Source organism: Doryrhamphus excisus, chromosome 19, assembly GCF_030265055.1.
Source record: "Doryrhamphus excisus isolate RoL2022-K1 chromosome 19, RoL_Dexc_1.0, whole genome shotgun sequence".
NCBI lineage: Eukaryota > Metazoa > Chordata > Actinopteri > Syngnathiformes > Syngnathidae > Doryrhamphus > Doryrhamphus excisus.
In genome coordinates, this window is record NC_080484.1 from 14,976,411 (window position 1) to 14,990,478 (window position 14,068).

At 44.1% G+C, this 14,068-nt stretch overlaps 2 protein-coding genes across 4 annotated transcripts in view; one reads left to right on the plus strand and one right to left on the minus strand.

Moving 5' to 3' along the window:
• Positions 1–8,047, minus strand: part of pcnx1 (pecanex 1) — a 32,201-nt gene extending 24,154 nt beyond the window's left edge. For 2 of the 3 annotated variants that reach the window (XM_058057055.1, XM_058057053.1), the window contains exons 1-6: positions 7,404–8,045; positions 5,943–6,166; positions 5,449–5,554; positions 5,147–5,186; positions 4,041–4,103; positions 2,315–3,937 (exon numbers count right to left, since the gene is read on the minus strand). In XM_058057055.1, the coding sequence (XP_057913038.1) occupies positions 2,315–3,937; positions 4,041–4,103; positions 5,147–5,186; positions 5,449–5,554; positions 5,943–6,166; positions 7,404–7,556 (2,209 nt within the window). In that variant the 5' untranslated portion in view covers positions 7,557–8,045. Of the gene's footprint in view, positions 1–2,314; positions 3,938–4,040; positions 4,104–5,146; positions 5,187–5,448; positions 5,555–5,942; positions 6,167–7,403 lie in introns of all 3 variants that reach the window. The other variant, XM_058057054.1, reaches the window with a different exon arrangement.
• A 464-nt stretch (positions 8,048–8,511) lies between these two features.
• med6 (mediator complex subunit 6) lies at positions 8,512–13,227 on the plus strand. Its single transcript, XM_058057056.1, has 8 exons — positions 8,512–8,646; positions 8,907–9,066; positions 10,252–10,343; positions 10,470–10,552; positions 11,194–11,302; positions 11,376–11,491; positions 11,594–11,621; positions 12,718–13,227. The coding sequence occupies exons 1-8, from the start codon at positions 8,625–8,627 to the stop codon at positions 12,846–12,848; spliced, it is 741 nt and encodes a 246-aa protein (XP_057913039.1). The 5' UTR covers positions 8,512–8,624; the 3' UTR covers positions 12,849–13,227.
• Positions 13,228–14,068: the final 841 nt, after the last annotated feature.

A 14,068-nucleotide genomic window follows, 5' to 3' on the forward strand; every position in this document is an offset into this window, starting at 1 on the left:
TCCACGTTATAAGACAAAATAAGACATAATATACACTCACACATCAGCACTGGCATTAGCTAGTTCCTATTACCCAATACACTCAATGTTGTAAGACAAAATAAGACATAATATACACTGACACATCAGCACTGGCATCACCTAGCTCCTATTACCCAATATGCTCAGTGTTGTAAGACAAAATAAGACATAATATACACTGACACATCAGCACTGGCATCAGCTAGCTCCTATTACCCAATATACTCAGTGTTGTAAGACAAAATAAGACATAATTTACACTCACACATCAGCACTGGCATTAGCTAGCGCCTATTACCCAATACACTTCAACATTATGAGACAAAATAAGACATAATATACACTCACACATCAGCACTGGCATTAGTTAGCGCCGATTACCCAATACACTCCACATTATAAGACAAAATAAGACATAATATACACTCACACATCAGCACTGGCATTAGCTTGCTCCCATTATCCAATACACTCCACGTTATAAGACAAAATAAGACATAATTTACACTCACACATCCGCACTGGCATTAGTTAGCGCCGATTACCCAATGCACTCTACATTATAAGACAAAATAAGACACAATATATACTCACACATCAGCACTGGCATTAGCTAGTTCCTATTACCCAATACACTCAATGTTGTAAGACAAAATAAGACATAATATACACTGACACATCAGCACTGGCATCAGCTAGCTCCTATTACCCAATATACTCAGTGTTGTAAGACAAAATAAGACATAATTTACACTCACACATCAGCACTGGCATTAGCTAGCGCCTATTACCCAATACACTTCAACATTATGAGACAAAATAAGACATAATATATACTCACACATCAGCACTGGCATTAGTTAGCGCTGATTACCCAATACACTCCACATTATAAGACAAAATAAGACATAATATACACTCACACATCAGCACTGGCATTAGCTTGCTCCTATTACCCAATACACTCTACATTATAAGACAAAATAAGACATAATATACACTCACACATCAGCACTGGCATTAGCTTGCTCCCATTACCCACTACACTCCACGTTATAAGACATCATATACACTCAAACATCAGCACTGGCATTAGCTTGCTCCCATTATCCAATACACTCCACGTTATAAGACAAAATAAGACATAATTTACACTCACACATCCGCACTGGCATTAGTTAGCGCCGATTACCCAATACACTCTACATTATAAGACAAAATAAGACATAATATACACTCACACATCAGCACTGACATTAGCTTGCTCCCATTACCCAATACACTCAGTGTTATAAGACAAAATAAGACATAATATATACTCACACATCAGCACTGGCATTAGCTTGCTCCCATTAGCCAATACACTCAGTGTTATAAGACAAAATATATACTCACACATCAGCACTGGCATGAGCTGGCTCCAATTACCCAAAACACTTCAACATTATAAGACAAAATAAGACATAATATACACTCACACATCAGCACTGGCATTAGCTTGCTTCCATTGCCCAATACAATCAGTGTTATAAGACAAAATAAGACATAATATACACTCACATTAGCTTGCTCTCATTACCCAATACACTCCACATTATAAGACAAAACAAGACATAATATACACTCACATATCAGCACTGGCATTTAAATGTTAAGTGCTGAAATTTGAATGGTGAAGCAGCCAGGGATTACCATGTATCACAGGTGTCAAACCCAAGGCCGGGGGCCAGATTGGGTTTGCAATGTAATTTTTTTGTGGCCTGAAAAATCTGGTAATATAATATAATACAATGCGTATTTTCATTTAAAAAAAACAAAAAGACAAAAGGTAGGTTATTGGTGTAAAAAAAAACAGAAAAGCAACATTTAGGCACAAAAGGGACTCCAGAAAATGAGTTTTTTGTGGTAGGATGGGGTTCTTTATTCGCTGAAGGGAGGCTCGCTATGCTGCACTTTGTTTTATTGTTTTTATTAGTGTCATTAATCTGTACACTGTTTTTACTTTTACCTTTAGCTGTATGACTTATTATTACGCATGTGTATTTTGTGTTTTATTGGCTGCTTTGCAGTTAACTGTTGGAATATAAAGAAATTTGACCTTGACCTTGAAAAGGCCGGGTCCACTTGAACGTCTGGTGGGTTCCTCCCTTGACTGGAGCGAGCAGCTGTTTGCACACGCTGTGGTATCGCTATGGTATCGCTATGGTATCACTATGGTATCGCTATGGTATCGCTATGGTATCGCTCACAGCCCAGTTGCAGTGTGTGAGTGTGTGTCGTGTTCACTACATACCCCGCAGGCAAGCAGCAGCGACGTCCAGAGGCTCGGAGAACACCGCCTGGCTGGGTAGACTGTTCCTGGAGCGGGTCACCGACTCCAGCTGGGAGGCGCGACCCAGCAGGGACACGGCATCCAGCACCTCCCCTTCTTTGGCTTCCAAGTCCGACTTGGAGGTGGTAAGCGCTCGGGGCCCGACAGGAGCTCCGAGGCGAGCGGGGTCGTTAAGGCGGGCGGCGGTACCGCTGTCCAAACTCAACACTCGTGCGTGCGTCCTGCCGCTGCCTGTGCTGAGGGCGCGGCGGGAGGCACGCCGCCTACCTCCAGGTCGTGTTCTCGACTCAGACGCCGCTGAGGCGCTGGTTACAATGTGCTTGGCTTTGAGGGCACGGTATCGCCCCTCGGGTGAGTGGCAGGCCCGCGAGGTGGCGCTGGAGGAGCTGTCGGTGCTCAGATGGTGGGTGGAACGCAGACTGGACGCACAGCTCAGTTCGCTCTGGTCGCTGGAGTCCCCCTCTCCGGCGCCCGTAAACACGGCGCTGCAAGGCTTGGCCAGCCCGTGAACGGGCTTATTCTCCCGGTGGCGGCTGGCGTCAAAGCTGCTCGCCCTTTTCTTCCCCGTACGCCGCCGCCCGCTGCGGCCTGTCGACAGAGAGCAAGTCCTTTGTACTAGATTTGACGACGTGCCACCTTTTCCGTCCCCCTGCTCTGCTCCAGCTGAGCCACCGGTCCTGATGCCAGGGTCTTCCTGGGCACAGACGGCAGCCGCAGAGGACGCAGTCTCCACCGGCGGGTCAAGAGTCAGCTCGTTGGCGTGAGGGTTCTTGTTGGCCTGGTTACTCACACCCGTGTTTGATATCCTAGCGTCTGTATGAACGCATCCCGCATCTCCACCGTCCCGCGGCTCCTCCCCTGAGAGCGAGAGCAGGCTCTCCACGTGCGTGGAGCTGGTCTGCTCGCTGTGGAAGCTGCTGACGGTGCTGTTGGTGTCTCGGTCCGTGCCGCTGCAGTAGCTCTCGGTGGAGCCGCTGCTGCGAGTGCTGAGGCTGCGTAGGCTCTCTGCGCTACGCTCACCTCGGCGGGATTTGCCTCCCGCAGAAGAGCATCTCCCGCTTCCGCTCAACATGTCCCCTTGGTACAGACCCGAGCCGCCCTCTCCAGCATCCCCGGAAGCAGACCGACACACCCTGTGCGTGTCTTTGTGTCCACAACATTCCATTCCCGAGGTGGTAGCCGGCGCTCCGTCCGGCCGGTAGACACGCTCAGACGCCTCCCCGCCGCATAGCCTGGTCCGGTGTGGCCTCGCGGCCTCCAGCTCGCACACGGTGTCGAGGCCGACCCGTCTGGCCTGCGAGTACACGGCAAAGTCCGGCAGACCGGGGTCAGGGAACGCAGAACCTGCTGAGCTGGACGTCCGAGGCAGACCCCGCGAACGAGGCTCTTTCCTAAAGGACTGCGTGGACGCGTGAGGGGCTCCGTCCGTGTCGCAGGAGGACAGGCTGTAGTGACAAGCAGCGGGGGTGCAGAGCTCTGCGGCTTCCCTGGAAAGCTCGGAAGGACACAAGGAGGTGGACGGCTGCAGGGAGGCGAAGGAGTCATTGGCAACCAGGCAGTACATCTTTGTGTCCGAAAGCAAATCTAAAACAACAAAAACATCCACAGTAAAAAAAATGACATACGGTACGCCATATTTCACCACTGCTGTGCACGTGTGTGTGCACGTGTGTGTGTGTTGGTGCACCGTGGTCGTGACTGCAGCGCTCCACGAGAGTCAAGCTGATGTCATCGCAGGTCTTCCCCACATCTGCACACAAAAGGGAACCACTCAAACTCAACTAAACAACCTTTCAGTTAACCCAGGGGTGGCCAAAGTACGGCCCGGGGTCCATCTGCCACTTACACATGTGTTTTTTTATCGGCCCGCCGCATAGTCTAGGAATATAACAAGAAAACTTAAAAAGGGAAAAGGCAAGAACCATTTCTAAATACTCAAAATATTTAAACAATGTTGTAATCTAAGGACAAGAGTCAGAATTTTATGACTACATTTCATAACGTCATAAAATCAGGGAAAATAACAGATAGAGCCCATGTGATCACAACAACAGTATGGGCGTAAAGGTGACTATAGGGGTGTTATTTTATGTCTAGAGGGCTCTAATCATGTTAAAAGTGTATTTAGAAAGTGGTAAATTGGTTTTCTATGTCTTATTATGTCTACTATATTGGCTAATAGGTGTGTAAAGGTGAATATAGGGGTGTTATTTCATGGCTAGAGGGCTCTAATCATGTCAAAGTGTATTTAGAAGGTGGTAAACAGGTTTTCTATGTCTTATTTTCTCCTATGATGTCTACTATAGTGACTTAAAGGAGTGTAAAGGTGACTATAGGGGTGTTATTTCATGTCTAGAGGGCTCTAATCATGTTAAAAAGTGTATTTAGAAGGTGGTAAAAAGGTTTTCTGTCTTATTTTCTCTTATAATGTCTACTATATTGTGTAATAAAGTGTGACTATGGTAACTATAGGGGTGTTATTTCATGTCTAGAGGACTCTGACCATGTTAAAAAGTATATTTAGAAGGTGGTAAAAAGGTTTTCTATGTCTTATTTTCTCTTATGATGTCTACTATATTGTGCAATAAAGTGTGACTATGGTGACTACAGGGGTGTTATTTTATGTCTAGGGGGCTCTGATCATGTTAAAAAGTATATTTAGAAGGTGGTAAACGGCTTCTATGTCTTTTTTATGTCTAATATATTGACTGATAGGGAGTGTAAAGGTGACTTACTGACCCCTAGTGACCAATGTGGGATATTACATTCACATGCTGAATGTGCCAGTGTTACCTTTGGCTCCAGTTGCTCTACCCAAGGTGGAGGACAGCATCTGAAACGTGAATGCAAAGATGAGAGTCTTGATGGAAAAATATCAACATGTGGCAAGGAAAACAGTCCAAATAAGAGCAGAATAAAACATGATGAGAATAATGGAGGAATAAAATAAAATATATATAAAATAAATAAATAAAATAAAGACAAGCTGCAAAAATACAGGATGTATCTTTGCACCAGCGTATGTCACCTTGACTAGAGGAAAAAGTTTGGACACCCCTGACTGCGCCTCCTCCCCAGGTTACGTCAGTCCTCACCTGCTGCTTGGACTCCATCCCGATGGAAGAATTCCTTGAACTGCAGTCCACCGGGGGTGTCGCTTGCCTGATCAAGTCTGTCATCTCCATCCCCCCTCCGGGGTCCCTGTGGGGGGCAATCACACATACTCACGTTACACACAAACTCCTCCCACTGGACTGGTGGCCAGCCAATCACAGGGCACATATAGACAAACAACCATTCACACTCACATTCATACCTATGGAGAATTTGGAGTCACCAATTAACCTAGCATGTTTTTGGAATGTGGGAGGAAACCGGAGTACCCGGAGAAAACCCACTCGCCCGTGGGATAGGTGGGACAGGCTGGGATAGGCTCCAGCATGCTGGCGACCCTTGTGAGGATTATGAGTTTGCATTCAACCACAAGGCTTGGGGGAGGCGCATACACAATGACCTTTAACCCCACCTCTGTCAGCCAAAAAAAGCAACATGACATTACCCGCAAGGCTCCACCACCCCTTCCACCTACCCGGGACCGTTGCCGTCTCGGCGACGTGTCCCGCCGCCACCACGCCCGTCGTTCGCCCCCTCGGCGCCGCTTCGGCCACTTTGCGTCTTCTTGGCCTGGAGCTCCACCACCTCGCCCTCGTCCAGGGCGTGGTGGAGTCGGTAGTTGAGCGTCTTCAGCAGCAGGAACATGGCGGCGATGACACCGCAGTAGATCCCCACAATGACCATGGTGGACGGCAAGGCCTGGGATTACAAGGATTACAGTTTGACAGTTCAGAGTGAAAAAATATGAGAAGGACGTTTATTTTTTTTAGCTGTAAATACATATTCTTCACACACGGAACAAATTTTGTGACCGTCCTTCAAAATAAGAGCGCTGTTTGCCCTATGTCTTTGTAAAGAAAACAAGAATGGGATTGCTATTGGAATGGCATGGGTGACTACATCTTCCTTCATAATAAGGGCAACCATTACAGTTGAATGTGTAGAGGCTGACATCCCATTAGCACAGTTAGCCAGATTGTTACCAAGATTGTTGCGTCTTTTTATACAAGACTATGCTGAATTTACATTTGATATCCTTTTATATGGGTCTAGTGGTTAGCACGCAGACCTCACAGCTAGGAGACCAGGGTTCAATTCCACCCTCTGGCATCTCTGTGTGGAGTTTGCATGTTCTCCCCGTGCATGTGTGGGTTTTCTCCGGGTACTCCGGTTTCCTCCCACATTCCAAAAACATGCTAGTCCATAGGTATGAATGTGAGTGTGAATGGTTGTTTGTCTATATGTGCCCTGTGATTGGCTGGCGACCAGTCCAGGGTGTACCCCGCCTCTCGCCCGAAGACAGCTGGGATAGGCTCCAGCACCCCCCGCGACCCTCGTGAGGAAAAAGCGGTAGAAAATTAATGAATGAATCCTTTTATATGGTCATATTGTGATAAATCCCAAAAATAAATTGGTACTTTTTTCTGATTGGGCCACACATATGAAGGAGAAGTGAACCAAGCACCAGGTGGAGTGTACTAAGTAAACAAAGCCAGGGGGTCCAAAAAGTGGCAGATGACTGTTAAACATCCCTGTCAGCTGTGCACTCAAACGTCACAGCCAGGAAAAGTGTCAACATCCCAAAGCATTCCCTGGAGAAGCAGGAGGGATGGATGGATGGATGAATGGGTGGGTGGATGGATGGGCTGTGGACAAATTCAGTGCACAAACTCGCTAGGCTCCATCCTTACCCTTGCACAAAACGGTACTGCGGTCCAGTGCAATATGAACCGGGTACGATTCAAAGGGACATCGTTTGGGTCGGTGTCGTCTTGCTTTACGTCCGTCACTAAAACTGATCAAAGTCGTGGTTTTCCTGGACATGACATTGTCTCTGCTCCATCGAGCAGGCTAGTGTTTTGCTAAAGGTGTCCCAGTTTGTCCACTAAAAAACACACACACAAACAAACATGTCGGGATTAAAGGAGACACTCACCATGTACAGCGTGAAGGGGAAACACAGCAGGAAGAGCCAGATGTAGAGATGGAGCGCGTTGACGAACGTATTCTGGTCGGGGTCGTAGTACCATCCGCCGGTGATTGAAGCCCAAACCCCCTGCCTGAGGATCTGGAGGGTTTGAGAGCCCATGGCCGCTTCTAGACAAACGGACCCGCGGCGGAGTCACTTTAGTATTCGAACATGACGAACCGCGTCCCGCTTCCAGACGCTGGCCTGAAAATCCCCTCAGCCGCCGCAGCCATCTTCCTCTCCGCTGCTAGCAGGCAGCCAGCCCGGGCGCCGCTTGGAGTCCTCCAGTGAACGAGACAAGTATCCCACCACGCCCTGCGAGCACTTCTTCTTCGTGGCTTTACAGCGTGCAGCCTTTAAACACCCGGAAATATCCCCACTCCCATACTGACTTTAGCATTTCACACCAATGTGACATTTTCCGTGTCACCTTTAAGTCGGTAACAGTTTAGGCTACAAAGTGCCCAAAATGCGATTTATTCGTGTTTGGGGTCGTGCTTTCTCGTGGGGTTTACGCTGTATAAATCCGGATTATCTACCCACTCGGATGCTCCTCGGCCGAAAACTCTAATTTTACATCTTGCGAGTAAATGTACAATTTTTCGTGCTAGTTTTAACGCAACAATGTCATTTAAGTAACAACTGTGGATACAAATACTGTTTTTTCCGTGTTTTTTCTTCTTCGTTTGTTTTTTTGGGGGGGGTGGCTGGACTGCAATAACCAATAGCGACACCTGGTGGTACTCCACATGAACACACCTGTATGTTTTGTGTTTTATTAGGGGACCATTTTAATCAAATTAAGCAGTTTTCACCAATAACTGACTGTATTGTTTTAAATAAGGGCCCAAAGTTCCCAAATTTAGATCATTTTACATCAAATTTGATGTCATTATCGTTGTAGTTGCACATCAAATCGTTTACCCCTACTTATTATCGATAAAAACATTCTATCTGCAATTAAATGTGAGTAATTCTGGGTTTAATATGGACAAAAATTGGATATTATATGGATCAAATATTTTAACCTATGTCAGCAATAACACATTAACGGCGGTAACTAATTAATTTCATTTTTTTTGTCTGTAATTAAGGCATGAGCATCACGGCAAGCCGAACATCACAACAACGGCTATACAACGTCATCAACCAGCGACGCCATCGTTGCGGGAACGGTTTACTGCTGTCATGGCGTCGGTGGATTTCAGAGGTAGCGAAATCAAAGTTGTTGTTTCATTTGTTAGTGTAGTGAGGCAACGGACGATAGTAGCATTACATCTTGAATCTTAACGTTGTTTTGCGTTCACACAAGAGTAAAAATATGACAGCCTTTGTTCGTGCTGGACTTTTTTTTTAAGCGGCTAGCATTATTAGCATTAGCTTGTAATTTACAGTATAAACAGTGGAGGACATGATGCTAGCTTCAGACTCGTTCTTGTAAAGGCTCCTAAGGTGTTTTCGATTTTGCAGACAACCTGCTGGGGATATCGTGGGTGGACAGCGGTGTGGTCCCTATTCTGAATCCTGGAAATGTGCTGGACTATTTCTCCGAGAGAAGTAACCCATTTTACGACAGAACCTGTAATAATGAGGTGGTGAAGATGCAGCGGCTCTCTCTGGATCACCTCAAGTAAGACCTTCTCACATCGCCTCTTTGCAAAACATGCTTATTTTATTCTAATCATATAATACAAGAACAAAATAAATACACAACAGCAATAATGGAAAACAATTCAAAAATATATATTTTTTGCCATCATTTTACAAGAATCTAAATATTATTAGATGGGAAAAATGACAAAAATCTAAATTTTTTGACAATAACCTCATAATATTGTAAGGAAAAAGTAAAATTACTATTTAAAAGTAATAACAGTTGACAAACGAACAAAACTATATAATGTTGATATTGTTGGGAAGTAGGTTATATTACCAGAAGAAAGCATACTATTATGCTCATTTTTGGGCCCTTTGTACTGAGTTGTGGACTCCTAGGCTTTCTAGATCTTCCACAATCTGCACCTATTCAGCTGTATTTCTTGCGACTTTACGAAAATAACTTGGTAGTATTAATAATTGTCTTACAAATTATCGTCAATATTATTGATATCGGGTCTAGTGGTTAGCGCGCAGACCTCACAGCTAGGAGACCAGGGTTCAATTCCACCCTCCGCCATCTCTGAGTGGAGTTTGCATGTTCTCCCCGTGCATGCGTGGGTTTTCTCCGGGTACTCCGGTTTCCTCCCACATGCTAGGTTAATTATGCGACTCCAAATTGTCCATAGGTATGAATGTGAGTGTGAATGGTTGTTTGTCTATATGTGCCCTGTGATTGGCTGGCAACCAGTCCAGGGTGTACCCCGCCTCTTGCCCGAAGACAGCTGGGATAGGCTCCAGCACCCCCTGCGACCCTTGTAAGGATAAGCGGTACAAAATGAATTGATTAATGAGTTCTCCTCCTATTTTGTGTGGAAGTGGTAACTTTTTGGCTTCTTATTTTGTCTTTCCCCCCCCCTCGGCCATCTCTGTGTGGAGTTTGCATGTTCTTCCTGTGCATGCGTGGGTTTTCTCCGGGTACTCCGGTTTCCTCCAACATTCCAAAAACATGCTAGGTTAATTAGCGACTCCAAATTGTCCATAGGTATGAATGTGAGTGTGAATGGTTGTTTGTCTATATGTGCCCTGTGATTGGCTGGCCACCAGTCCAGGGTTGGCTGTCGGGGGACCAAGGCTCTGTTTTTGGGACCAAGCGTCCCTAAAAGTTGCCTGCGTCATGACCAGTGATTTCCAGTGATTCCTCTCTTCTTCACTGCAGTCAGATGGTGGGAGTGGAGTACATCCTTCTCCACGCCCAAGAGCCCATTCTTTACATCATACGGAAACAACAGAGGCAGTCACCCACACAAGGTGAGCATCCAGAGACTGCCAGAGACTTCCCTGCTCTTGTCTTATTCAGACTTTCAACCGTCTTCTCAAAGCGTGCAGACATGACAAAAGTACCTGATGTGACCTGTGTGTGTTTGCACCCACCAGTGATTCCCTTGGCGGACTACTACATCATCATAGGGGTGGTCTACCAGGCGCCAGACCTCGGTACCGTCATCAGCTCCAGAGCGGTGAGTGAGAATTTCACCGACACTCTTCTCTCCGTAATGGAGCTTCGCATGACTACTAGTACATAACTACTACAATCATGAAATACCATGACATGACTACTACTACATGACTACTACTATCATGAAATACCATGACATGACTACTAGTACATGACTACTACGATCATGAAATACCATGACATGACTACTACTACATGACTACTACGATCATGAAATACCATGACATGACTACTAGTACATGACTACTACGATCATGAAATACCATGACGTGACTACTAGTACATGACTACTACTATCATGAAATACCATGACATGACTACTAGTACATGACTACTACTATCATGAAATACCATGACATGACTACTACTATCATGAAATACCATGACATGACTACTACTATCATGAAATACCGTGACATGATAGTCACCATAGTAGTACATGACTACTATCATGAAATACCATGACATGACTACTAGTACATGACTACTACTATCATGAAATACCATGACATGACTATTAGTACATGACTACTACTATCATGAAATACCATGACATGACTACTAGTACATGACTACTAGTACATGAAATACCATGACATGACTACTAGTACATGACTACAAAATGGATGGTGTGTCTTTCAGCTCTCTGCTGTCCACGGAATCCAGTCTGCGTTTGACGAAGCCATGTCCTACTGTCGCTACCACCCCTCCAAGGGCTACTGGTGGCACTTCAAGGACCAGGATGAGAGAGGTGAGGTCGTCCGTGGAAGTGCCTGCATCATACGTCACCGTGTGAAGACTCGCCATGTCTTTGGCTTCCGCAGAAAAGGCCAAGCCTAAGTCAAAAAAGAAAGAGGAACCGGGTTCGCTCTTCCAAAGGCATTGTGTGGACACCCTCCTCTTGGACCTCAGGGCCAAATTCCCACCAACCTTCTACCAGGTATGATCACTCCTTACGGAGAACACCACGCAGGCACGCTGCAGGGCTACTGGACTTCATGACTTCTTCATGCTGATGTTGGATGCTTGTCTGCTTTTTCAGCCCAAGCCAGGCGAGAAACCTATTCCAGGTATGATACTGTTACTGTGACTACTACTACATGAAATACCATCACATGTGACATGACTACTACTATCAGGAAATACCATGACATGACTACTACTATCATGAAATACCATCACATGACTACTACTATCATGAAATACCATGACATGACTACTACTACATGAAATACCATCACATGTGACATGACTACTACTATCATGAAATACCGTGACGTGACTACTACTATCATGAAATACCATGACATGACTACTACTATCATGAAATACCATGACATGACTACTACTACATGAAATACCATACCATGACATGACATGACTACTACTATCATGAAATACCATCACATGACTACTAGTACATGAAATACCATCCATGACATGACTACTACTATCATGAAATACCATGACATGACTACTAGTACATGACTACTACTATCATGAAATACCATGACATGATTACTAGTATATGATTACTAACAGGAAGTACCATGACATGACTACTAGTACATGACTACTAGCAGGAAATACCATGACATGACTACTAGTACATGACTACTAGCAGGAAGTACCATGACATGACTACTAGTACATGACTACTACGATCATGAAATACCATGACATGACTACTACGATCATGAAATACCATGACATGACTACTAGTACATGACTACTACTACCATAAAATACCATGACATGACTACTACTATCATGAAATACCATAACATGACTACTAGTACATGACTACTACTATCATGAAATACCATGACATGACTACTAGTACATGACTACTACTATCATGAAATACCATGACATGACTACTAGTACATGACTACTACTATCATGAAATACTATGACATGACCACTAGTACATGACTACTACTATGATGAAATACCATGACATGATTACTACTATGATGAAATACCACAACATGAGTACTAGTACATGACTACTAGTAAACCAAGTGAGCTCAGGGGAAGTTATACAGGAAGGAGAAAGAAATAAAATAAAAGTGAGTGAAAGCAAGGTGGACCCTATTTATTCCATCTAAGAGATGTTGTCATGCTACTGTTGTCGAGCTGTGATTGCATGCTGGTGTGTCGCAGTGGAGGTGAAGAAGGAGCCCGAGCCGCCCACGGAAACGGTCAAACAAGAGGAAAGGGAGCCGGGCACCAAATCGGCACCCCCCGCGCCCCCCAGCAAGCCCCCTCCTGAGAAACGGGCCAGGGTGCAGTGACGGCCTCGGCGGTTCTTACCACACGTTTACCGGACCCTGAAGTGGCGTGCACCTGCATGTCGTGCACATCCAACGATGAAATACGAAAAGACTTTTCTTTGGAGAATGGCCGTCATTCCCGCTCTGCTCTCAGGAACATTTCATCTGGCACGTCGTGGTCCTCGCATCAGAACACGGAGTCGATTTCTTTTCTATTTAAAAGGTCAATAAATGGTAGTAAACACATGGCTTATGATCCTGCTGGCATTATTCTTCATACTAAAGGGCTTTTCTACTTTGTCTTCAAAATAAAAGTCAATGATGTCATAGGCTGTTGCCAAATAGGAAAATAAGCAGTTTTTTTCTCATGAATTAACTATTCTCGTCAATTTACCACTTTTGTTGTAAATTATTTTTGTACATTTACAACTTTTTGTTACTAAATGTATGACTTTTCCTCATAAATGTACAACTTTATTCTCATGAAACGATGACTTTAATTGTGATTAATCACATTTTTGCTCCATAGTATTACAATATTGTAACTATTCATTAGTTACAGTACATGTTGTATGTATGCTGTATGTATATATATATATATATATATATACACACACACAAAAATCTACAAAAATATATATTTATATATATTCTTTATATTTATTATATATATATATTTATATATATATTATAAATATATAAGATTACAAAAAATATATATAAAATATATTTAAATAATTATATATAAAGTAATTATAATTATTTTAATTTTTTATATTTTTTTAAATTAAAAATATTTAATATTAAATCATATAATATATAAAAAATATTTAATATTTTAAAATTAATTATATATAATATATATATAAATTAAAAAAACTATTTGTTTCCATTTGTTGCATTTTTCTTGTACCCTTCTTTACCCTGGCGAGGGTGTAGAACTGGTCCAAAAAGATCACACTGCACCTCCTGTAACCGAGGTCATCACCCTGGTTTAGGTATCTGGGGTCATCAAAACGCCTCCCAGGAGGGGGTCGAGTTTCCTCTCCAACATTATGTGGAAGTCGGGATTGGCAGACCGGGGTGATGGGGCCCCCTTCTTGAAAAGCGGGAGTGTTCCAACGTATACGACCGTTAGTCCGAGTACGTGACCAAACATCTTTTCTCCTGAGTCTCGGTGGCAAACTAAAGATTGACAGGTGCTTTTATTTGGAATCCAAATAAAACGGCAAATGAAATTG

What these genes read in the sequence shown, in the direction of transcription:
- med6 (XM_058057056.1), top strand. Translation starts at nt 8,625, where the DNA reads ATGGCGTCGGTGGATTTCAGAG. An exon ending in TCCCACCAACCTTCTACCAG is followed by an intron (nt 11,492 to 11,593) that starts GTATGATCACTC and finishes CTGCTTTTTCAG; the next exon opens with CCCAAGCCAGGCGAGAAACC. An exon ending in AGGCGAGAAACCTATTCCAG is followed by an intron (nt 11,622 to 12,717) that starts GTATGATACTGT and finishes GGTGTGTCGCAG; the next exon opens with TGGAGGTGAAGAAGGAGCCC.